The sequence below is a fragment of the Formica exsecta genome, unplaced genomic scaffold, assembly GCF_003651465.1.
Source record: "Formica exsecta isolate Colony F162 unplaced genomic scaffold, ASM365146v1 scaffold82, whole genome shotgun sequence".
In the NCBI taxonomy this organism is placed as follows: domain Eukaryota; kingdom Metazoa; phylum Arthropoda; class Insecta; order Hymenoptera; family Formicidae; genus Formica; species Formica exsecta.
The window spans coordinates 1,070,721-1,095,536 of NW_021853592.1; the positions used below are offsets into that span (position 1 = coordinate 1,070,721).

At 31.5% G+C, this 24,816-nt stretch overlaps 5 protein-coding genes across 11 annotated transcripts in view; 3 read left to right on the forward strand and 2 right to left on the reverse strand.

Annotated features, from left to right (window-relative positions):
* Positions 1–282: 282 nt before the first annotated feature.
* On the reverse strand, positions 283–9,584 carry LOC115244428 (telomerase-binding protein EST1A-like). The gene is given in 17 exon segments (XM_029822044.1): positions 283–695; positions 1,442–1,522; positions 1,901–2,131; positions 3,276–3,386; positions 3,457–3,535; positions 3,619–4,143; positions 4,241–4,408; positions 4,490–4,834; positions 4,957–5,187; positions 5,818–5,990; positions 6,068–6,200; positions 6,283–6,480; positions 6,573–6,823; positions 6,942–7,220; positions 7,346–7,625; positions 7,771–8,230; positions 9,374–9,584. Coding segments are annotated over 17 exon segments (3,897 nt in total). The 5' UTR covers positions 9,423–9,584; the 3' UTR covers positions 283–392.
* A 575-nt stretch (positions 9,585–10,159) lies between these two features.
* Positions 10,160–14,241, forward strand: LOC115244433 (eukaryotic translation initiation factor 2-alpha kinase 1-like). Of its 7 annotated transcripts, none has more exons than XR_003885382.1 (12): positions 10,161–10,590; positions 10,813–10,824; positions 11,113–11,283; positions 11,366–11,522; positions 11,696–12,072; positions 12,245–12,432; positions 12,577–12,753; positions 12,832–12,993; positions 13,076–13,213; positions 13,341–13,620; positions 13,717–13,929; positions 14,110–14,241. XR_003885382.1 is itself a non-coding variant. In XM_029822052.1 (12 exons), exons 2-11 carry the CDS (start codon positions 10,521–10,523, stop codon positions 13,581–13,583), a joined length of 1,695 nt encoding a protein of 564 aa, XP_029677912.1. In that variant the 5' UTR covers positions 10,161–10,346; positions 10,427–10,520; the 3' UTR covers positions 13,584–13,620; positions 13,717–14,009. The 7 variants fall into 7 exon arrangements, 6 of the variants coding, with proteins under 6 accessions (XP_029677915.1, XP_029677912.1, XP_029677910.1 ...); XM_029822052.1 differs by lacking the exon at positions 14,110–14,241 and having other exon boundaries at positions 10,161–10,346; positions 10,427–10,590; positions 13,717–14,009; XM_029822050.1 differs by lacking the exon at positions 14,110–14,241 and having other exon boundaries at positions 13,717–14,009.
* Positions 14,242–14,269: 28 nt separating this feature from the next.
* Positions 14,270–16,318, reverse strand: LOC115244434 (divergent protein kinase domain 2A-like). Its single transcript, XM_029822056.1, has 4 exons — positions 15,551–16,318; positions 15,108–15,408; positions 14,866–14,996; positions 14,270–14,750 (listed from the first exon to the last, which is right to left on the reverse strand). The coding sequence occupies exons 1-4, from the start codon at positions 16,172–16,174 to the stop codon at positions 14,553–14,555; spliced, it is 1,254 nt and encodes a 417-aa protein (XP_029677916.1). The 5' UTR covers positions 16,175–16,318; the 3' UTR covers positions 14,270–14,552.
* Positions 16,319–16,473: 155 nt separating this feature from the next.
* On the forward strand, positions 16,474–21,427 carry LOC115244432 (putative homeodomain transcription factor). Its single transcript, XM_029822048.1, has 16 exons — positions 16,474–16,855; positions 17,101–17,240; positions 17,343–17,554; positions 17,631–17,817; positions 17,893–18,029; positions 18,172–18,274; positions 18,354–18,572; positions 18,898–18,965; positions 19,219–19,388; positions 19,470–19,606; positions 19,709–20,018; positions 20,128–20,356; positions 20,431–20,526; positions 20,605–20,748; positions 20,861–20,956; positions 21,029–21,427. Exons 1-16 carry the CDS (start codon positions 16,815–16,817, stop codon positions 21,176–21,178), a joined length of 2,439 nt encoding a protein of 812 aa, XP_029677908.1. The 5' UTR covers positions 16,474–16,814; the 3' UTR covers positions 21,179–21,427.
* Positions 21,428–23,815: 2,388 nt separating this feature from the next.
* Positions 23,816–24,816, forward strand: part of LOC115244556 (lysophospholipid acyltransferase 2) — an 8,997-nt gene continuing 7,996 nt past the window's right edge. The window contains 1 exon segment of the mRNA XM_029822274.1: positions 23,816–24,186. Coding sequence (XP_029678134.1) covers positions 24,100–24,186 — 87 coding nt within the window. The 5' untranslated portion in view covers positions 23,816–24,099.

Sequence of the window (24,816 nt, forward strand, 5' to 3'; positions counted from 1 at the left end):
TATATACCGATAAATATATACTTTCAAGAAATATACATAGAGAGAGAAAGAGAATTATATATAAAAATAAAATATTTAAATAATTGCACCTTTCCTGCCAGCGTAACGTCATCAAATATATACCGATAAATATATACTTTCAAGAAATATACATAGAGAGAGAAATAAAATTATATATAAAAATAAAATATTTAAATAATTGCACCTTTCCATACTTAAAAAAAAAATTGTAGTTTTTCACTCGTGAGAATCGATATGCCTTTGCTTTTGTTGTGTAATATACACATAACACATACATCTCATTGCAATGAATTTTTTTTTGCTAATCGAGCCAACCAAGCACGGTTGCGAGAGATTCTCAGGCGCAATATTTCTGGATTAATCAGTCTAGATTAAATGCCATGACGCTTTAACGGAGCGAATAATATCCCGTTTGCGATATATTTGGATTTTATAAACTTGCCGGGATGCAGCATCGAATTTTTAAGCGATAATAGTTTTTGCTCGGTCGTAATATCACATAGTTGCTGATTATTCCGATTATTTTTTTTGTAAGGATAATATTTATATTTATTTACCACCTTTGCAATAAAGATATATTCTGCTAATAAACAGAATACTAACGACAAATTTTCAACTTTCCATAAAAGCATCTTGCAATTTGCGCTAAGATTAGATACCACTTGTACACTTTGCTTATTTAAAGTAATTACTTCTGTTAATTAGGATTTCATTAAGATAATGAAGATGATCTTCGCCAATTTCCAGAAGCTATAAGCGAAGCCAAGATAAGGAAAATAAATATCTACTACAATGTATATTCCTTAGCAAATCACCATGTTGTATATTAAAGATACTCGTGCGTTTTTTATATAAAATAAATTAATTTAATTTAATAACAGCTACAATTTTATACTAAATAAAAATTGTTTGTTTAGCTATTTTGTACAAATTTAATGTGTAGCTTTAACAAATAAAAAAAAAGAAATGTACATATAACAGTAATAAAATACTACTGATACATCAATGAGCTTTAGAGAACATGAAAATTTATTAAGAGAAAGAAGAAAAAAAATTAAAAATTATTATTTCAACGATGCAGAATTATGGAATCGAAAAGTACTGATTCTATCCATATTTAGTAAATGCGAGTGAGATACAAAATGGTGATTTGATCTACTCGATAAAACGGGTAGCAAACGCGAAAAGCAATTCTTTGTATAGTATTTGTCTTCTGACGTCTGAGAATAAACAGTATTTATATGAAATGCGAATATCGGACAACTGGATACAACCAGTTAATCATAATATCAAACTACTCCTTTATTATCCTTAAGCAAATTTTTAAATGATTAAAAAGACATATAATCGCTAATCACCGATTTACGCTTTTTTACATTTTACAGAAAGAGATATAACATAAAGATAGAGAGAGGATTACAATGATGGTAAACACTTACCCTATCTTAGTGATGAGCTTCCCGTGAACGTGAAGGTATGAAGTGACGAATCGTTTGTTCACCTAAAAAAAAGAAGATTAAATCACATGAGTATCGAAGTATGAAATAGAATAAAATATTATTTTCATGTATACATATAATACGTTTCAGTGATAATTTTATCAAAAGCATATTAATATATCAACAATAATTTTATGAAACATATTAATAATAATAATATGTGTATCCAATATATATTGTTCATTACATAGTTATCAGTCCTATAAAAAAATGTAAAAATTCATATACAACGCGCATTTCAAGGTTTTTACAAGAATTTTGCAGATATTGACTGTAGTATTTATTACTCAACTATAGAAGATGTACTCTGTAGAAGATACAGTTGCTTTTGAAAACTGTTAGATTAGAACTGTGTTAGACAAGAAATTGACAACACAAACCTCGACACTTGTTAATTGCGATAATTCCTCCAAATCGCTTGTATGGGACAATCTCGTCTCATTGGCAGTGGCCGCGCTGGTTGTACGTCGCACTCGTCTACCGTCACCCGGATGAATCCACGTCTCTCTCCTCAATCCACCGCCAATAATGTTCGCGCCTTCCTTTTCCTTCATCCTTGCCCGCTCCTTCGACTCCCTTTCCTCCTTCCGCTTACGTTCGATAGACTCGTACTAGGAATATTTAATTTACTAAGAGAATACTTTTACCGTGTGATGCATTTAAAAAGGGATATAGTGCATGATATAATTCGGCCTTTACAACTATTAACATATATTACATTTGCCGTTATATTTATGCACGTCTCCATCGTGTATGTACAAGTGTAAAATATACGAGCACTGCATAATGCTATCAAAGGTTCCCACGACCAAATTTCCACATTCCTGTAAATAATTTGACAATTTTAATTTATTCTTAATTAAACTGAAATATTTAATGTAGTAAATTACAAAATTGCGAGAAAGAAAAGAAGTAAATTGTCTATCAATGTCTATTAAAATTCTTGAAAAATATTATCATTGAAATAGGAAGATGATAACGGGATTGCCTTTGTATAGATAGCTAGTCATACAAACAGCGCCATTTGGACAGTATTTGTACTCCTCATTTGTACAAGTTTCCGCATCTATGAGAAGTGCATGCTAACGAAATGTGCAGAGCTATTGCAAAGATAGGAAAAATCTCTGATTTAAATTTACAGCGCAAAGCATTTCTGGAAACTTAAAAACATGTCTTACAAACAGGCAGTCTCAAAAATGCTGCAGGCATATCGTTAGCAGATATTGTGCTCTTGTATGGGTTTTTTCGGAAGTACGAATAGTACCTTTTTTTGTTAACCTGTTTTGTATATATTTTTCTGTATAGTGTTTTTAACCTTTTATTAAAGCTAAAATTCGTGTGAACGATTACTACAACTATGTAAATGTGTATTTAGCTATAGTACCAGATATTTGCATGAATGAGATTGCTATTGTAAATAATTAATAGTTGTGTATGAAAGGCATTAATTTGCCACATTTGCCAAAAAAAAATGTGTTAATAGAAGTAAAGTTTTTAAGAGTGCACAAATGAATTGAAATATCAAGGCTCCAAGCACACAAAATAGAAAATCTAAAAACGGCTAGCAATAAAATAACAAACAGATAATAAAGCCTTGACCAAATAAATATATGACAAATGAATATCTAAAGGATTCACACGAAGTGTATCAAAATTTACTTACATAATGTAGATACTGGCGGCATAAGAAAATCAAAATATTAACGTTAGTATAAATACAAACGTTTTAACGATATGTTTCATAAATTTTCTTACCTTTTTTCTGTTTTCATCAAAGAGCGCGATCAAGCTCTCCCTGGCAGAATGGAAAGGATTGGATGCCATAAGAGATCGCATGTAGTAATACACAGCATCCAATTTTCGTCTCTGAAAATGCCATAAAGCATTGAGAAATATATATTGAATTATATTCATCGTGACAAATATTAATACGTACTGCATAATGCGCCAATAAGGCAAGCTGATTGTAAGGTCTACCATTTTTAGGATTGATTTGCTGCGCTTTTAGATACCATCTGAACAGAAAAAATTTTTTATTCAAATTTAAAAATATTTCAAGCTTTTATATTATTATCGCGAGATTATTGTAAATACTTACTGTCTAGATTTTCCATAATTGCTTGTTTCGTTTGCTTGTTCCTTGTATCTCGCCAAATCTCCCAAGAATAGAAATATCTTTTGGGCGCTGACTAAGGCCAGTCCTAAAAGACCAAGACCCTTGGGTAGACTCGACGATGCAAGAAACGTGTCCAACTTGAACTCGTATGTAGTCTCGAGAGCAGTCAGTAAACTTTCCAGATAGATGGTACCTTCATCAATGATATTCAACATTATCTGCTTGTAACGTTCTCGTCCTTCCGCGTTTTCCTTGGGCATTGTTTTTCGAAGCATCTCGATCAGATTATAAAACAATATTTTCCAAAAGTGTTGCTCGACATTTTCCGCCTGACAGAATTTGATATCAGTCTCGAGCAAGATCTTCAAGCTCTGTTGAAGGAAGTGTCGTATGTACGCAACTCTATCCAAACGCGACATAAAGCCACCGGAACTTATTATCCATTGTAATTCCAGATCAGCACGTTCTATATCCAAAAGAAGGCAGTGATTTTTCGCTGAATGAAAACTGATGACAGAAAAACATTAACATATTAATGTAAGAGAGCACATGTATAATAACCTAAAAATCATATATTTATATATGCATATTATAATTTATGTACCTGGCTGAAAACGGTTCGTACCACGAAGGTCTCATATTTCCGATTTGATCATTCATGTATGGTGATGGCATACCATCCAACTGGGTACTTTGAAAAGAATAATGTGATGGTGTGACACCTATATTAGACTGGAATACTGGAACACTCGAAATTTGCATGTCATTGTCCCTTAAAGAGAAAATACATCACCGTTTATTCATTTCTACAGCTAGTGGTTATAATAAAAATATAGAGCAAAACCAGTTTTACCTTTGTACAGCTGCTCTACTTCCAGGTGAAGTAATAACAATAGGTTTATGCGGGTTATTCGGATCGAACAGAGTTCTTTGCTGCTGCTGCTGTCCTATTCCTTGTTGAGAAGCTGTAGTTGTCTGATTGGGAGATGACTGATTAGCATCGTTAGGCAAGATCAAGACACCTGGTTGAGCATTACTGTGCCCTGTCGGAGATGAACGATGTACCGCCAAGTTAGAATTCATACTCGGAAGAGGAGTAGTATGAGAAGAAACTTTAGGAGTTTGTCTGCCGTCATCAGATTCACAAGTCGATATCTTCCTGCCTGTTCTCCAATCCTCATCCAAGTATCTGTCAGTTCTAAAATAAAATATTCGTTATATATAATCTAATCTATAAAATAAAATATTCATTATCTAATCTAAGATAAAATTGAAAATTATGTTGGCGCATGTAATATAAGCTTTTAACAAAGTAAATACCTGCGTCTGTGAAGATCATCAAAGCTTCTGTAATTGCTACCATAGTTTCTGTCTTTACTCGACTCGCGGCTACGCTGAATAATACTACGCCTTCTGTGATCGTATCGCCTGTTACTATTGTTGTTATTATTATTATTCTTTTGATTAATGTTGCAGTTATCGTTCTCTCTGTTTTGTTGATTCTTCTGACGTTCGCGGCTGTTACCTCGCCCTTTGTCTCTGCTGCTACCACTTGAATAATTTAAAAAACATAACGTTACAAAGAATCCTTCGACATTCACATTTGTACAATAGAATCCGGATAACTTTGGCAATATAGAACGCGATAAACAAAAAATTCCTGGAAAAGAATTATCCGATACCTCCACCATAAACGAGATTGAATCGCCGCGAATTTGCGCATGCGCTCGAATATGTAAAGAGATGCGCCTGCGCATATCGTCACGTGATTTCTTATAATATGAAAAGTAAGGCCCTGCGCACAATAGAGGAAATATTAGGAATAGGAATAAAATATTAAATATCAGGAGCAATTTGGAATTATTTTACTTCAAACAAGGGAACGAAATGGATTAACGCATAATGAAATGAAAAAATAAAAATTAGAAATAATTAATCCATTCCGTTTCCTTGTTTGAAGTAAAATAATTCCAAATTGCTCCTCCTGATATTTAATATTTTATTTCTATTCCTAATATTTTCTCTATTGTGCGCAGGGCCTAACACATTTGTCTTATGGAAAAAATATAGAACAAAATTACGCGAAGAAAAAACTTATCTGAATCTTATTGTAACTTTTAAACTGTTTTTAAACGACAAAAAGGGCAAATAGATAAGATAATATGATAAAGTAATGCTTACCGATCAGCATCTCGATGTTTATCGCGTTTTTTTTTTTTACGTCGCTTGTAACTCTCGCCTACAGCCTGACTTCGCGGCATAGTTACGCTCTCGCGTATACTTAAAACTGACGAACTACGGCTCAAATATTCCTGTTCCAACTTTTCATTCAATTCAACCTCTTCGCTCCAGTCCTGAAACACATTAGTTTTATATTAGTTTACATTACCCCAAGAATACTTCTGGTATAGAATTTAATTTATGTACTTACAAATGTTTCAGATGCGGTAATAGACGATGTATTAAATGATTCGCTTTTCATGGAGCTGAGATTTGTGTTTTGTTGATTGCTCTGTTTATCTAGACTCGAATTATGCTCGTTCGTGTTACTGGTTGTTCTTTGCCTTGATTAAAAATCAACGCAGTTATTAATCATATAAAAAGTATAAAGAAAAAGAAGAAACAATTGTTTAAATATTTGATTACATAGTGCTAGTGCGATTGCTGATCGGTGATGTTGCACCTCTGCGATGAATCTCGGGTGACCTGTGGCCCCTGTTTGAATTGGATTGTGAAGTTGCCGGCGACACAGATGACGGCGGTGGCATCATGGCACTGTCAGCGCGGCTTAAACTTTCCATACTGGTATACATAGTGCTGTTACTACCACGACGATCATAAGATCTGCCAAGAGTTTTATAATGTTTCAATGTAATTTTTGTACAGATTTGTAAGATTATTCATTTTTTTATAAATATAAATAAATATATTTGTACCGATTCATATATTCCTGGCTAGGAGTATGGGATCTGGAACTCGGCGCCGAATATTGTTCAGGAGTAACAGGTCTGAAGATGCTGCTTGCTGTACCTTCCAGTTCCTCTGGTCTGAGTCTACCTCTTCCTCTGCTTCTCACTGGTATGGTGTTAGCCCAATTAGATTGTGGTGGTAATGGCCCAGATGGCGGCAAATTCTGCATTGTTTGTGAATGCTGCATTGCTGATGGATAATTATAACTGGATGAAGCCTGCTAACAATTCATGTTGCGTTTCATATATGATGTTACTTCAATCATCATATTTGATACAAGCCAATGTGCATAAGTATACAAAAAATTATATAATTGACATTGAACAAATCTTTACCTGAAATGTAACACTGCTACCATTCCAGGAGTCCTCTGTGGATGTTCCCGGATTGTTGCTAGGTAACACGTATCCGTTATCAATGAGATATTTCTTTTGCAATCGTGGTGGTAGAAGCTCCAACTTCATATTTTTCGACAAACTGTCTTTTGCATTACCGCGTCTGCCAGAGGGTGGTTTGCCTTGAAATTTGTCTAAATGTCCAATAGGTTCCACACTACGCGTATCTCTTGTACGATTAAAATCATTCTGATTGGTCATAGACAAAGGTTCAGAACCCTAACACAGAAAAAAATATTTTTTTATATTGTACAAATTTTGCACAAGAGTACATTATAATTTTATAACTCGTGATTTTATGTGATCCATGATTATTATAGAATAATTTATTTTAGTTTACAAACCTGTCTGACTTCGCGTAGATTATCCTTCCGATTCGCATAGTTTCTAGCAGATATCGGCGAATTGGTTCGCCAAAATTCCTCATTTTCATTGGTATGACGATGTCGTCGGTTGCCCGAATACCGTTTGCTGTTGTCATCTTTGCCCCTGCCTTCGCTGTCATTATCTCGTACACTGTGACTGCTTCCGCGATTACGATCACTTCTGTGACTACGATTGGAATGGGAATCACGATCATCGCTCTCTTCTCTCTCTCGTTCCCATGCAGTATGACTGGGAGATCTAAGAAAATTTAACATCTAATGTTATAATAATGTAATAAAAAATTGTTATTGCATTATTCTCTTATGTTAGAAATTATTTTTATATCGTTATCTTTTTGCAATCTTTTTTACATTAATGGAAACAAAACACGCGACTTTTTTACCTATTAATTCCATCTTGTTCAGCCAATGCTTCTTTCACTTTTTTTGGTACATATAGCAATTGTTCAGGTTTTCTATTTTTCCTTTTTGAATCATTTCCTCCTATTCCTGCACTAATATTGTGTCCAGTACTCTGTGCCGATTCACTATTGTTGCTATTTCTATAGTCGATATGGGTATTGCCTAATTTTTCAGTTACATTGTCGATTTGTGATAAAGGTGGACTATCCTGTGCTTGATTAGATCTATTCAGTTGTGACTGTCTCAAACGATACTGAACAGAAGTTGATCTGGATTTTTCTTGCGAGCCATTTTCATTGTCAAATTCATCAGCATCATTGCCAGATCTGCCTGACTTGCGTAAAGGGCCGCTTCCTGGTCTATATAAGGCCTGAGATGCTCTATTCCCTCCGCCGCGCATTCCCATCAATCTATCTTTCTCCAATTTAGAACTCGTTAATTCTGAAATTGATTTTTACAATATAAAAATATTATTTTATATATAAATTTTTTTCCATACAAATATTTTATTTAAATATTTAATACATATCTCACAATTGCCATTTTATTCATCACACATATATATAAATAATTGATGAATAAAATAAATCTTTATTCAAGATATTTCAATAAAGATATTTCAATAAAGATATTTATATAATAGCAACAATTTTTTTGATGAATTAACATATATTATTTGTAAATTATATATTGCTTATAAATTATGACTTTGTTCTGTTAAATATACTTTTTGCATTATCTCTACAGTATAATACAAATACACAGTACATAAGAAATAAAGGGACAAAATATTGTAATATTAGACAATACATTCTTTGTGTAACATGTATGGAAACTTGCTCAATATTGCATATATAAGATCTGTTCTTTATAGCTGAACTGACTATACTAGTCAGAGTTTATCTTTCTCTTTCCAATGTGGAGAGAAAAAGATAAACTCTGAACTAGTGCCACTACCGCAGCCAATTCAGCTATAAAGAACAGACCTAATATTGTATGCACAGATCAAAAATGTTGACACAAGAGGAGATAAAGAAAACTCTGATAAACACATTTCATAGATCTCTGAAAGGGTTTCAGGTTTCGTAGCTAAAATTCTTTCTGTATGTTTCATAGCTAAATTTCTCTCTATATGTGCAAGTGTAGCAAAGTTAGAGAATGTGAACGGCGAAATATTAATTGTTTTTTACAAAAATATATTGAATCATTTATGTTGACACTCTCTTGACAGCGCTGGAATTTATTAGACAGACCGTTCGTCCTCGAAAGAAGACTCTGTATCCGAGGACGATTATAAAGATCGATAATATTTTTAATTTACTTCGTTAGACAAAGCAGATTGTGATGGCCGGATTCAATCGTTGCGTCGCCAAACGCCATAAAATAACGCGACATCACAAGTGCCCGCCGTAACTTATAGGTTAGCTTGTTTAGTGAGGTTTAGTTTGAGGTTAATTTTGCACATCGAATCTTGCGAGGGAGGTTGACGAATTTGACCCCAGGCCGGGTGCACGAGGGTATCAGCGACAATACGACGTCGTTTCGTACGCGATCGCGAGATAATAAAAGTTATCGTCAAAGTACCTTGTGAATATCCTCCCCACTTTCTGCGTCCTTTGTCGCGGTTCGCCATATTGAAATGCAATCGTATCAAGATTTTTCTAACGTACTGACGTGAACACGCGCGACATGCGACACGTGAAGAAACGAGAGATGTCGCGGGCTCTCTCGATCATCAGGCGTACGCTATAAATCACCCCTCATGCACGTTTTTAATTATATATCTTGCAATTATGTTCGCAAATTATCATCGACGAGATGTTGATATCATCGGTGGATAAATTTTCATTTAAAAAAAAATGAGAATATTATCCAAATTCGAACGAAAAAAAAATCGAAATTAAATTCTGTGCATTTTTCTGCGTATTTTTATTCGGTCATATAGATTATTCGGTAATAATCTTTGGAAATTGAAGAAAAATTTTTTAGAATAGAGTCAAAATGAACCGCGCATCTATTAATTCATCATCATCATTCCATAAGCAAATGCATAAAGAAATAGGCCAATCAATTTCCTTATATAATCAATCAATCTCCTTATCAGTCTTCTTATATTTTCTTTATGTAACTATACAAATCTATCTAGATAGGCTCAATGCTCAACACTGCCATGTAAAAATACCTTAAAGCCCGTATCAGACTATGCATTGAGAAATTGAGATTGAAATTTGACCAATCAGGACAAGGAAATTTTAGTTCCTTTTATCCTGATTGGTCAAATTTCAATCTTCAATACGTAGTCTGATACGAGCTTAAAGATGCCTTTTTATATTTCGAAGAGACTACGTCGAATGCACGCATGCGCGAGAAACATTGAGTTCCCTAGTCCCTAGCGTTTGACAAGGAAAGTTCCAGAATGTTCGCGAGCATTCAAACCACTTGTTTCGTATATCTTCGTATAATGTCAAAATTCGCAAAACAGTGCGTTGTCTCACTTCAATATTCGTGGATGTTAAAGACCGCCCATCTAAATACACGTTACCTAAATGCGGCTGCTGTAAGGATTTCGCGAGAGATTAGGTTAGGTCAACATTCGGTGAACATGTACGAACGTGACAGTTTGCGATTCGTTTGCAGTCTAGTAGGAAACGTGCTGTAGTTGCTGTCACAGGCTCAACATTGAGAAGTTCTGAAGCTCAGAAAGAATTTAAATCTATCGATATCAGATGAAATGGCAGAAAATACAGAGCGAACGAACCATCCTTGGAATACTCTAATGACTGTAACTACGTTCGATCAGGGTATGTTATATATATATATATATATATATAAAACGTAATATTGTAATATTGTATATAGCGTGCATTACTGATCATCTCGCTTTTTTTGCTTTTTTTCTTTTTTTTTTCAAAATACTTGCAAAGTTTTTATTTAACTAACAGTTATTCAAATAAACGAGTTGTTTGTTACATTTGAATTATTTATTTTCGAAATTATATTATCTTAAAATTTGTATTTTACAGGAAATGTGGAAAGTAAGTTTCAAAAGGAAAAGAAATATCATTACCAATATAACAAAGATTTTTGACATTTTTGGTGTAAACTTTTTTCTAAAACGAATAATTCATTTAAATATGATGAAAGAAATCATTTAAGAGAATGTAATTGTAATGACTTCTAGTGTATATTATATTATTATATTTATGTTACATCATACATTGCATTACGAATATTATCAAAAATTTAAGTGAATTAGAAGTTTTTATAATTTTTATGATCAAGATCAGAATACTAAAAAGAAATGAAATTTTTTATGAAAATAGGTAGTAACATGAACTCGACCTTTTGTCTAAACAATAATACTGAAAATTCAACCAATGGACAAATCACACAACGAGTAAATTTTTCCTCTGGTGTTGTAATTCAGTCTCTTGTAAAACAGATATGTTTTATATTAGAAAAGGATAAAGCACGCAGAAATAAATTATATTATGGTAACCACAACTTATAAAATTTTTTTCAGATATGTACAGAAATATTTATAATAAAAATTATTAAAAAATAATATTTTTACAGATATCTGTGATCAGTTGTATAAATTACAAATAATTGATAGGTCCTGCAATATGATGGAATTTGAGAGACTAAGGGAGAAATATGAACATGCTCTTTATCAACTGATCAAAATTGCACATTCTGCAAATGGAAGTGAAAATCCTTTATGTACACTTAGGTACATATTGTAATGTTTGATATATTTACAAATTTTGCAATATATATTGGTTTGAATGGAAAGTTTGTTCCGTTTTTTGCTAACAGATGAAGATCAAAAGAACAGCACGAACTTTTTGTTTAACTCAATATATATTATAATATAACATCAATATTATTTGTTTTTGTACACAGTAACTTATCTGAAATATCTCGGTATCGCCGGGAATTTCATGAAATAAGCTTTATTGCTAGTGGAGGATTTGGTGAAGTTTATAAAGCACAACATCGTCTCGACGGTATCGATTATGCAGTTAAAAAGATATCTGTAACCCCTAGGCATGCAAATACTTTAAAGCAGCATCTAAATGAAGTAAAAACATTGGCTAAATTAAATCATGCGAATATTGTTTCCTACAAAGCAGCTTGGATTGAAGTAGCAACAATCGAAATGCCATCCTTTATTCACTCATCATTAATAGATAATAAATCATATAAGTCGCATACTTCAGATGACACAGAAGAGTCTAAATCGTACAATTTGCAGTCTACCAAGGATTCATACAGTAACGGTAATAATTCATACCTTAATGACAATAATAAGGGCATGAAGATATATCACTTGATAAAAAAACAGCTTAGTGAAACAGCAAAATGGAAAATATGATAATGCTGGTGATTTTAGAATTAGTCAAAAGTTTAGTGAAAGATTTAAGAAACTGAATTCATCAACTGGTATTATAGGAGAGCGGATAGTCGAAGAAGCTAGTATAGCAAAACATATCGAAGAAACCAGTTCAGACATAGTATCTTTCAGAAATAGCAAGAAGAATAAGAATTTGAATCAAACTGAAGATAATACTAATCATACCGATCATAATTTGTATGAGGAATCCACCAGCCAAGAAGTATGCACATATATCTCCAATGAAGTAAGTAGATTATATGATATAAAAATCGATAAAATCTTATAAGTTATGATATTTATGATATATTGTATTATTTTCAAACAAAGATTCATGTATATTTGTATCCATAAATTTTAATATTTATCTTGTGTTATTTACCTAACCTAGAATCATCAGTACATGATTTTGTACATTCAAATGTCCTTGTGTGAACAAACACTTGAACAGTGGATGCGTGGTAGAATAAATGTATCACCTGAACCAATGATTAAAGAAATATTGAAACAAATTCTTTGTGGAATCGACTATATCCATTCCCAAAATGTCGTGCATCACGATATAAAAGTGAATATGCTTATTTTAATTAATATCAATTGATAATATTATATTCTTGTGAAATATAATAGAATGTTTATGTTACAGCCACGTAATATATTCATTTCGATGTCAGGACAACTTCAAATTCAATTGGGTGATTTTGGTTTAGCTTGCCCGCTAAAGCCACAAGGAAAAAAAAGTCATTCTGCATGTGGTACTCATATGTATGCAGCACCGGAACAATTACAGGGAAAATGTGATCCAAAGGTAAATGTGTGAGAAAGAAAAAAAACTTTGATAAATATAAAAATAGTATTTTAATATTAATTTGACATTTTCATATTTGTAGAGTGATATTTATAGTGTAGGAATTGTTCTCATCGAGCTTTTAATTCCAACACAGACTCAAATGGAATTGAGCTCTATAATTCATTGTTTAAAACATGGTAACATACCAACAGGTCTTCCCATAGAGCGACATAAATGGGTAAATCTTAAGTATATTGAATTATGTTTATTATATTTTATGTTATATTATATTACATTCATATTTATATTTTGTTACATTTACATGTATATTTTCTGTTATATCTAGATTGCTTTCTTTTGCTTAGGCACAAATGATCATACAAATGGTGCAAGAGGATCCTGTCAAACGACCATGGACAAAAGAACTTTTGCAGAATTTAAAAAAGGACGAGGATATGACAATAACTGAATTGAAAGCTACCGTTGTGATATTGGAAAATGATATTCGCGATAAGGATAACAGGATTCAAGACTTGGAGGAAAAAATCGCATTATTAAAAAAGGAAGTTAAGAAGCTAAAAGATCCACCCAAAGATATAATAGAGTAGGCTGCTATGTTAGAAGGAAATAAAAGACTTGCCGACGGTAATCATAATTTTTTTCACTCAAATTCTTTTATAGAAAGTAATAACTCATAATTACACACATGATAAAATATAATCAATTCTTAAATATTTGCAGATTTTAACTTTTTAATTAAGCTTTTTTATACTACCATGGACGCATAATACATTTGTATAGAATAATTTTTACATTGCTTACATTTTCCAAGTATTCATTATTTACATTGATCAGTAAGCTTAGCCAGTCAAGTTTTAATCATTAACTATTTGACATTATTAAATATTAACTATCTGAAGTTTATGAAACAAGACTGTAAAACGATACAATAAGGCCTATTAGATAAGTTAACGTAACTAAATCCAAGATTGTGTTATGTAGTATAAAATATATTTTTTATTGTTACTATGTGTATAGTATTAATTACATATGTACAAAGATTTTTACTGTATTTATTAAAATTTATATATACAAATATATTCGGCTGTATTAATTGTAAAACGATACAATAAGGCCTATTAGATAAGTTAAACATAAAATATGCAAGATTGTGTTATGTAGTATAAAATATATTTTTTATTGTTACTATGTGTATAGTATTAATTACATATGTACAAAGATTTTTACTGTATTTATTAAAATTTATATATACAAATATATTCGGCTGTATTAATTATCATTAATTCTTATAATATAGATAAATATAGATATTGAAGTAATAAAAATGATATTAAATTTAGATATCCTATAAGCTTAATTGTGATCATTTTGTTTGTAATTTTATTGTACATCATTAGAAACTATTTATTATGATAAGAAACTATTCTTTGATCATTGAAAATTATTAATATAAAAGATTGTAAAACATTCTTTGAATATAAAAAAGAATTATAAATTTGCAATATTTTACATGTGCAATGTGATTCTTTAAACTATTTTATTTCATTGTATTCGTATTAAAACAATTCTTCTAAAATTGCATCCAATGATGTCTTAAGTTGCTGACCGAAAAATATCCTAGAATTGGTAGAATTAGGAATGGCACATTGTTGTAACAGATATTCAATATTTGGATATCGCAGTTGAATATTAACAGGTACATCATGAAGAAATCCACCAGGAAATACATTTTCATTTGTTGAATCTAACAAAAGCTGTAATTACAGATTTTCTGTTTCAGATATACAACATATATTTATATATTTTTATAATACACATGTAAAAAGGTATAAAAATGACTTAGGTTTATTAATGAAATAGAGCAATTACCTGACAGATTGCATAATAATTGTGGTCGCTTAGATGATGATTGCAAATATCTTCGGCGGAAAATGCAAAACAATTAGAACAATCAAAATGCATTATGTTCTTTTGTAATTCATGCCATTCTTTTGGTATGCCTACAAATTAATGTTATTATGCATATGGAGTATATGTAAACTTTATTTTCCTATCTCAAATTACAATATCATGTTATAAATGTTCTTGTAATAAAAAAAAAATTATTGTACCTTCTAGAGAAATATTTTTGTCAACAACAATAATATTTTCTAAATCGATAAATTTTGCTACATTTTTATAATCGACAGCAATATTATCGGCCGATACATCTGTTAAATAAAAACCAAATTTTTTATTTTTGAAAGTGAACATGTGAGCGGCATTTAAAAGACTCGATACTATTTTTGCTCTTTGAATCCAAGATTTATCATAATAATCAGAAAGTGGTGGTCCAATATATTCTTCGATAATAATTCGGCCACATGCTCCAAAATATTTTGGCACTGGCCACCCATTTTCCGCAGACAATATCTGAAAGAAATTGAGGTATATAATTACATCCAATTGTTTATTAAAGAATAATTCAACATTATCTACAATATATAATTTATTTCTCTATAATTTAATAATATTATCTATATGAATTATAAATTGTTATGTTTTTACAATTTACCTGAAGGATTAATGGCTCTGGGTTTAAAGAAACCAATGTCCAGAGATTAATTAAATATTGTGTGGGATCAATATGTTTATTGTTAAGATGAATGTTATAAAATAAATCATCCAAATGTTGTATTGTTGGACAAAGTCTCAAACGGCTAGAATCATCTTTAGAAAAATTGGAAGTAATTGTTTCTTTGATACTATTATCAAAATCTACTATGTACTTGTCCAATAGAACATTCATACAAGGATATTCCAGATGGAGTTTTTTACACAATGCAACGTCAAATGCTTTTAATTCAGAAGATTGCGCCAATTTCTTCAGCACTACCTTGCTTTGATTATATGTTGCAAAGAACACATTTTTAACACCAAATAAGTGAGAAACTATTGTATTAATATTGTGCCATAACAGGTTTATTTGGTGAATATTATAACACGCAGAAACTCCATAACACGCTGGACACTTATGTTGTTCCGTCAATTGTGTTACAGAAGGATACAAACTTTGTATAATGATATTTATTCTTAAAACAAAGGCACAAATGCCAATAAATAACAATATCCTCCATTTTTTAAATTTAAAAATATTACATACATATAATATAGGATCATGGATCCAATATATAATCATGTTTTACTTTGATTTATTTTTCTGTGGATATGCATCGTACATTTTTTTGAAATGCACTTACAGATGTTTCTCAACATCACACGTCAATTACGATCACGTAGAATTGACATCTATAATGTCATAAAACACTGCTATAAGATGTGGTATCGGTGCTGTCATCTGAAATTTATTCGCTATCTGTCAACCGCCATCTTAATGGAGAATCACAACAGAAGAGATCGCCATCTTTTTTCTCCATCCCTCGAAGACATCAAATCGAACGACGATAATACTACGATATATTCCGTCCATCTAGACTTCTAGATTCTAGACCTATGGATTGTGCTTTGTTGTCCGTCAAATCGTTTCGTCTTGCGATCAATTCCAGCCAGTCTGATTTCTTTCGACGCTAACAGATGATGACGATGCGAAATTGTTGAAATAGCTCTTTACACGAGCCGAGTGCGTGAATAAAACCAAAAATTTATCATAGCACTCGATATCGTCGAGATACAATGATACAATATTGTTTCAATATTGCTTATATCATATAATATTATTCCGATTTCGCATAACAATTTGCGAAAAATTGCATTTTGTTTCTTCGCAGATTCTTAAATATATTTGTAGCAACCAACGAGTATTATTATCGGATATTTTAATGCGTTTAATGAATATGGAACTCAACGAATTGGTACATTGGTAAGAAATCTCGATTGTCATCAAATTAATTTAATTTGACCGTTTTGTCATCGCCTCGAGCTCTGCGTTTAATTTGAATTTGCTAAATTAATATCAAATCAAAAGTGAAATAGAAAAGTAATTAATATCAAATCAATATTAAATTAATATCAAATCAAAAGTAAAGTATTTAGAAAATATATAGAAAATGTATAAAAATAATATAATATAAAAGATCAAATAATAAATTTAAAAAATCCTTTCAGGTATCAAAAAAAGATTGGTACATATGATAAACAACAATGGGAAAGAACCATAGAGCAATATATTCTCGATGGACTTACGCATATTCCAATGAGAACAGCAAAACTTAAAACAGAATTAATTGACGTTGATCTTGTTCGTGGTATGCTATATAGATTTTAGCAACTATATATATACAGAATATTATTTTAGCATTCTTCTTGATAAGCATGTATATTAATCTGTGATATATCAATGTATATAGGATCTTCATTTCCAAAAGCCAAACCAAAGCATGGCTTGTCAACAGTAGCTTGTCTAGCATTTCAGCGACTCTTGTTTCTTCCATTGTACAAAAAGTGGTGGATACAGCAAACAAGTTATCGCATCTTCCTGTTTTTCTTGTTACTATATAGCTTGCAAGTGGTCAACCTTTCCTTGTATTACATTTATGCAAATAGAGAAAATGAAGCAGAAGTATGTAAAGAAGTTGTTGATATTTTAGAGCATGTTGCATTACTTTCCATTCTGATTATCACATGTTTGTTTACAGATTGTATCGATGTCAGAAGTATTAGTACCTGTCGTTATGATGTTTGTTCTGTGTATTGTTCACTCCCATATTGTATCAACACATTCAGGTCCTACTATGCTATGTAATCAATCCAGACAACGAATAACGAGACGCTCTCGACATATTAGATGCAGAAACGGAAAGTCCAGGCATAGACAAAATTTACGTAAGTATGTAATAGTACAAAAATAGTGTTTATTATTTTTTTTATAAATTAAAATGGAATAAATCTTCATTAAAGGTATACATAAGGATTCAAAATCTTCTCAAGATATTGCCTCTGAGAAGGCAAGTACAGGAAGTGAAGAAGTATTCACTGCAGTAAGATTTGCTAAAAAAGTGGTAATCGAGAATTCTTCAACCATTAATCAAGCTCAAGTGAGTACTGATTGATTCAAATTTATGATATTTTGAAAAACATGTCTGTATACACACACACACACACACACACACACTCACACACACACACTCACTCATGTACGCACACACATACACATATATATATTTTCTATTGTAACAGGAATCTGCAAATGCTCAAATAGTGTTTGACAAAGAGGCAATAAGTGCAACTGGGGAGAATTCCAATCCCCCAAACGAAAGCTCAGCTAATCATGAACAGCCGGGTAAGAGTATTATTATTTATTTCTGCAAATTCGTATATTTTGGGATTCAAATGTCTAAATTTCTCTACGTCTGTAATAGATGATATGCCAGAAGAACATGTGGCGAATATACATCAAGATGACGATGGCTTTGAGAGTTTAAATGGTAATGTTTCTAGTGATAATGACAAAATAATAGGCCGTGCAATGGTGCAAGGAAATAGATCACGGCAAGGAGTAGCACGACAAAATAAAGACCGTATGTCGTGGTCGGAAGATAGCACTAGTCAACAAGTTTCACTTCCACCACAACGCTCAGGTTTGAGTTACAAGTACACGCTTGTAAAATAGTTTGTAACTAATTAATATTTTACAAAATTAGTTATAAAGTTTTATTTGCTATTGAATTCGTGGTGACATGCAAAAGTTATAAAAACATGTAACTTGTTAAGTTTGCAAGTATATTTAGTGCTTCTTTCGATTTTAGGATTCATATAAATATCCTATGAAAATGTATGATTGAGAAGTCTTTTCATTTGTTTTCATATTTAGTTGCATTTCGAACCGCTAACACGCTTTAATCTTTGTTGGAAAGGTAAAAAATGGAGTAATAGCTAAATCATCGTTTTCCACTTTCCACGCAGCACCCGACCCATTAAAAAATGATGACAAGTTTACGGATAGTAAAAGCAATATTCACAACAGTATTGAGGTACTCTATGTTTTATCTATTTTTAGATTTATATATTTTAACATTATTCAAATACTACTTTTCCTACAATTGCACTTATCTCTTAAATAAGTCAATTCTATTTTTCCCTTCCTTTTTTTTTTATTTTTTTTTTATTTTTATTTATTTATTTATTTATTTATTTATTTATTTTTTTTGGTGTTGAGTGATTTAGTTTATGTTTTATGCACATAATATTATTTTGCTGATTCTGCTAATGCTGTTAATTTTGCAGGAGAAAAATGTGCCGTCAAAAATATTGGGCTCAAGAGAAGCACGGCAGCAGTGCGAGAGTGAGGAGGAAGGCGAGTGCGAGGAAGCTACAACGCATCATCTCACAGAAGCAACAACTTCAGCTACAGAATGGATGGGAGTAACAACTAATAGCGACGACTGTAGTTACAGGTGAGATTTAAATTTATTTCCTTAATAAGTTATAGTTTTTTGCGATTATATAGTTTATTACAAAACGCGAAATTATTGTAGTTCAGAACTTGGAGAATCTGATTTAGCCAGTGAGACCAATCTTAATTATGGAGAATTTGTGGAACATCCCTTCTCTTGGGAATTTGAGTTGCCACCTTCGATATTATTAAATTCTACTTGTACATCGTCTGATCGTGGTTAGTAATGACAAACACATTTCATGCATATACAATTATCTGGTTCATCCTATAGTAAATAGAGTAGATTTAATAGCCTCTAATTTCTATCTTTGTTTATAGTTTCATGTACGATTTGGACGCGACGTGATATCAAGAAAGCCGAGTTATCAGTGTTGGACATCAGTTCAGCAATCATCGCCAGAGTCGAATCTATGCCAGAGAGCATGAATTATTTTTACAGTGGTCTGATACTTAGCATCGCACTATGTCTAATACCGTCAATAAAACGACTGAGCGATCATATAGGATCGGATAACATTAGTAATGTGTCTGTCAGCCTATTACCGAGTGATATGATTCAAGTGAACTTGGAAACTTATACCGATATTTTGTGTAGAATAATTGGTATAGCATTTGGAAGTACTTTCTGGTAAGAGAGAATATCCCGCTAAAATATGACATTACATCTTATTTAAAATATCTAGAAAATTAATAGTTACTTGAAGAGTGAAAGCTCCCTTAAATTGTTTCTTTCTTAGGGAACGAATACTGGTAATTATTTCGACGTTCGAGCGACTTATGCTGTCGTGCTTTTTATTTTTCTTACTCGCAGTCGCGGAACGCACATACAAGCAGAGACTTCTGTATGCTAAGTTATTCTCTCATTTAACGTCGTCTAGACGTGCGCAAAAATCTGATTTGCCACATTTTCGCTTGAACAAAGTGCGCAACATAAAAACGTGGTTGAGTGTTAGATCTTATCTGAAAGTAAGAATACTAAACGTTAACGTTTTAAAAATTATAATTGCATATGTCTGACATTATACAATTTCGGATTTTAGCGAAGAGGTCCGCAACGGTCTGTGGATGTTATTGTATCGGCGGTATTTATCGTTACGATATTATTGCTGTCATTCGTAAGTTTGGAATTGATTAAAGTAAGTATGTTTTTCATAGATTTTTTTTAACATATTGCTTTCACATTTTTTCTCTCAACATTGTAAATCATATTTTAGGATCTTGAAAGCCTACACTCGCGATATAACGTCGAAGCGTTATTTTGGAGCTTCTCGCTTGGAATATTTATATTACGATTTATGACATTAGGAACAAAAATCAACAAGAAGTATAGAAATCTCTCAGTTTTGATAACCGAGCAAGTAAGTTTTACAATAATATACTTGCATTTTTATTCTAGATTTTTTTAATTCTCTCTCCCTTTCTTTCATACAAACACATTCAAGCATTTATAATTTTCGACACAACTTTCAGATCAATTTATATTTGCAAATTGAACAAAAGCCACATAAGAAGGAAGAACTTATGGTCGCAAATAGTGTATTGAAATTAGCAGCTGACTTGATAAAGGTATGTGTTTCTATCGCAAATTTGATAAATGGCTAATATAAATGTTAATTAATCCAATGGGATACTTTATAGGAATTGGAGAGTCCATTCAAGATCTCTGGGCTCTCAGCTAATCCGTATCTATATACTATTACTAAAGTAGTATTACTATCAGCACTTTCAGGAGTACTGTCAGAGCTGCTCGGTTTCAAACTCAAGCTGCATAAAATAAAAATAAAATAAAGCAATATAAGATGTAGTGTGTATCAAAAATTACGTATATATTATCTGCCAATTTCAGATTGCCTTTTGAACTTGAATTTAATTTTCTTAGCAGCAGAGATTATTTTGCTCTTAACTACTCTTAATGAACATTGACAGTTAAATTACTTTAGCTTATTAAATTTTGGGATCATATAGAAGAAAATCTTATTTAGCTAGTGAAAATTGATAATAATTTAATATAAGAACCGAAATACTTTTTTTCGAAAATTAAAAAAAAGGAAACTATATAATAAAATTTAATAAAATTTTTACTGAAAGATAAATTATATACATATAATTTCAAATTCAAATATATCTGAAAAAAGTGACTATTATATAACTATCTTTCTTATGTTGGAAGAGAGAGAGAGAGAGAGAGAGAGAGAGATTATTGAATTAATAAAATAGTGAATATATATTTAATTACATATTAAATTGATTTTATAGTCAACTAATTTAATTTAACATTAAAGAAATTGTAATAGATGGATTTTTAATCATGACTGACAAGGCAATACATTTATTGTATGCTATCAAAGCATTAACTAGCTTATAATTCTCTTTTTGAGTTAGAATAGCAGTGGTAGCACACTATCACTTTATGGCATTATAGCTTAATATAATGTTTAATATGAAGTGTATAAAAAAATAATTCTTATACTTAACAAAATGTATAAAATATTTAAAATTGGTTAAATAATGTACAGTGTAAATATTAAAAGTGATAATGATAAGTGCTCGAAAAATTATGTAGAGAATATTTATAAAAAATTGTTTTATACTTTCAAATCATAAACATTTTTTTTAAATATGTATTTATATAATTATTATTATTATAAATGAAAAAGATTCTATTTTCTATATTTTCTTGTATTTGTTTTGTAGTTTAACTTATCAGAGACGGTAATATCTATTCAGGCGAGCATGTTTGTCGAGTTATGTTAATAATATAGAGCATAATCAGACGATTACATCATATATATGTCATTTAAGACAACAATTTGAACATTTGTGATCTGCTTTAACACATATTTTAGGACATATCTAAAATATATATGTATAATTATATGTTTCAAGAATATATATAAAAGTTGAAAAATGTATGTAAATACCGTATGTATTATAAGAAAGAGTATATGAGAAAAATAGTACCTGTGCAATAATGAAATTTGATGTACATTATTTTTCAAATATATCTAAAAACATAGCGATATATATATATATATATATGAAATAATCGCATTTACAAGAAAACTCGTAAAGAAAGAAAATATATTAATTAAACAAAATGGTCAACTATTTTAAAGGCTTTGATACATATGTATATATCCATGTATAATCTTATGTAGTATAAAGTTTAATAACATGCATTACTCAAACATTTGAAAATGCATTTTGCGCTAAATAATAAACTATATATTTTATTAATATTCTTAGCTAAGCTGTTGCATGAATAATTTAAGTTTAATAATTAATACAATAAAATTAATGAAAATAAATCGGAGCAGTAAAATAAATATGCTAGTTTTTAAGAATGAGAGAATAATCATGAAATTGTCAAGAATAATGACTAGCCAAAAAGATTAGCCTTATCTACCATTACGATAAATTATACCCTCTGGATCTGTTGCAAAAAAAAAAAACAATGTACCTTTACATAAAGAAAGTAATTGTATGTGAAATGTCACATTAAGATAAAACAAATCTATAATTTACAATCATGATAAGAAATTCTTTCTTTTCAATTTTTCTCTTTTTAAAATTTAAAGAACTACAAATATTTAAATAATTGTGTCACATAAAAATACAAAATTTGAAATCAATTGTATAATATTTATCTTTATCATTGGATTAATAATCTCTCTTTAATGCAATCAATCATACATATAAGAGTGAAGACAAAAGGAAAAAAGATAAACAATAACTTTATATATAAATTTATCACAAAATATATGTGTATATTGACTATTAACATTGACAGAGATAAATTTGGTAAATAATAGCAATTTAAGATATATGTATATATATTCTTTTTTATTTTATATCTCCTCTCGATCAAGTTTTCCATTTCTCTTCTCATTTAAAGGCGCTAATGTTCAAAGTATACAGTCTAATCGTGAATAAATCGCGAAATCGATTACAATAGATAGAGCGATTTCCATTATCTCTTCAAGTTCCGATGATAACTATAATGCCCGTATCAGACTACGCATTGAAGATTGAGATTGAAGATTGAAGATTAAAATTTGACCAATCAGGACAAAGAAGTTTTAGTCCCTTTTGTTCTGATTAGTCAAATTCCAATCTTTAATCTTCAATCTTCAATTTTCAATGCGTAGTCTGATACGGGCTTTAAGTTCATATCAGACTAACATTAAAGATTGAAAATTAAAGATTAATATTATTTATGTTATGAATATATTAATAAAGTAATATTAATATTAAGTTTATTAATATTATTATAATATTAATATTATTTCTCTTTTTCTTTTGATTGGTGAATCTGTTTAATCTTCAATTTTCAATCTCAATCTTTAATGCGTAGTCTGATACGGGCATAACTCACACGACTACCTCTTCATTATACACGCTAGCGAGCGATTGGTCCGCGGCACGACGCACGACGCCGCAGCACGAGCATCTCACGCCAAATGACGCGAATGCCAAATGCCGGTAACGGAGCTGGTGCGCGTCTCGCTTTGCTTTAGTTCGCCGGAGTCATCCGCCCGCCTCTCATTCGCGTGTATGGTTACCGCTCAGCTGACCGTCGCCTGTATCCGGTTACGTTCTAACTCGCCGCCTGTCATCGATTCATCCTTCTCTGGTTACGCCGACCTCGTGGTCCGTCTCGCGTATCTCTCGCGATCGCGGACCCCGATTTTTGGTCGAATCCCTCGACAATGGCCGCGATCATGGACCACGATTACTACGACGGCTTTCGCACCTTCTCCTGGCTCGCGGATCTCGTCGGGTTACCAATCGACCAGGTGAGATACCCGGATGCTGCGACACCGGAAACAACGTCGGGCACGGCGCGAGGAAAAGTGACAGCGCGATTGTCCGGGTGCCGTTGTCCTCCGAGCGAAATTCCCGGTTCCCGGGGCGGCAACTCGGCGAGATATCGATCGCCGGAAGGATCTCTCCGTCGCGCTTTTCCGTGTTGTGTATGCTATTCTGATAAAATCAGATATAGATTTATATGTATAATAGATATCCGTGTAATATCCGTGTATGTTGAAAAATATTTTAAAAAAGATCTCTCTCCCATCACGAGAGAGATCGCTCTATTATTGTATTTTATAATCGTATCTTGTTAGTTCGAATACGTACGAAGATGCTCGTTAAGGAAGAGGATAAAAGGAAATGAATCTTTTAATATATTTTGTGCCACATTTATGTTTGAGAGAAGCGTATTTGAAAAAAATTAAAAGAATAATTGTAACGCGCATTGAATGATGCAATTGAATATGATTGCCTGTATTACTTGTACTTTATTCTACGTTTCTGATATCAGTTGCATTGATTTAAATAATTGATCCTCTTGTGTGCGATCGACTTAATTTTTTTTTTTTTTTTTTTTTTTTTTTTTTTTTATAGGGCCTTTGTTTGTTATGTTT

Coding starts and splice junctions, on each gene's coding strand:
- LOC115244432 (XM_029822048.1), top strand. CDS start 16,815: ATGCGTTTAATGAATATGGAACTCAACGAATTGGTACATTG. Junction 18,573..18,897: donor ACTTCCACCACAACGCTCAG/GTTTGAGTTACA, acceptor CTTTCCACGCAG/CACCCGACCCATTAAAAAAT. Junction 18,966..19,218: donor ATATTCACAACAGTATTGAG/GTACTCTATGTT, acceptor TTAATTTTGCAG/GAGAAAAATGTGCCGTCAAA.
- LOC115244434 (XM_029822056.1), bottom strand. CDS start 16,174: ATGATTATATATTGGATCCATGATCCTATATTATATGTATGTAATATT. Junction 15,409..15,550: donor CAGAGCCATTAATCCTTCAG/GTAAATTGTAAA, acceptor AATTTCTTTCAG/ATATTGTCTGCGGAAAATGG. Junction 14,997..15,107: donor CAAAAATATTTCTCTAGAAG/GTACAATAATTT, acceptor ATTAATTTGTAG/GCATACCAAAAGAATGGCAT.
- LOC115244433 (XM_029822051.1), top strand. CDS start 10,521: ATGGCAGAAAATACAGAGCGAACGAACCATCCTTGGAATACTCTAATG. Junction 12,073..12,244: donor CAAGGATTCATACAGTAACG/GTAATAATTCAT, acceptor CTGGTATTATAG/GAGAGCGGATAGTCGAAGAA. Junction 12,754..12,831: donor TCGTGCATCACGATATAAAA/GTGAATATGCTT, acceptor TTTATGTTACAG/CCACGTAATATATTCATTTC.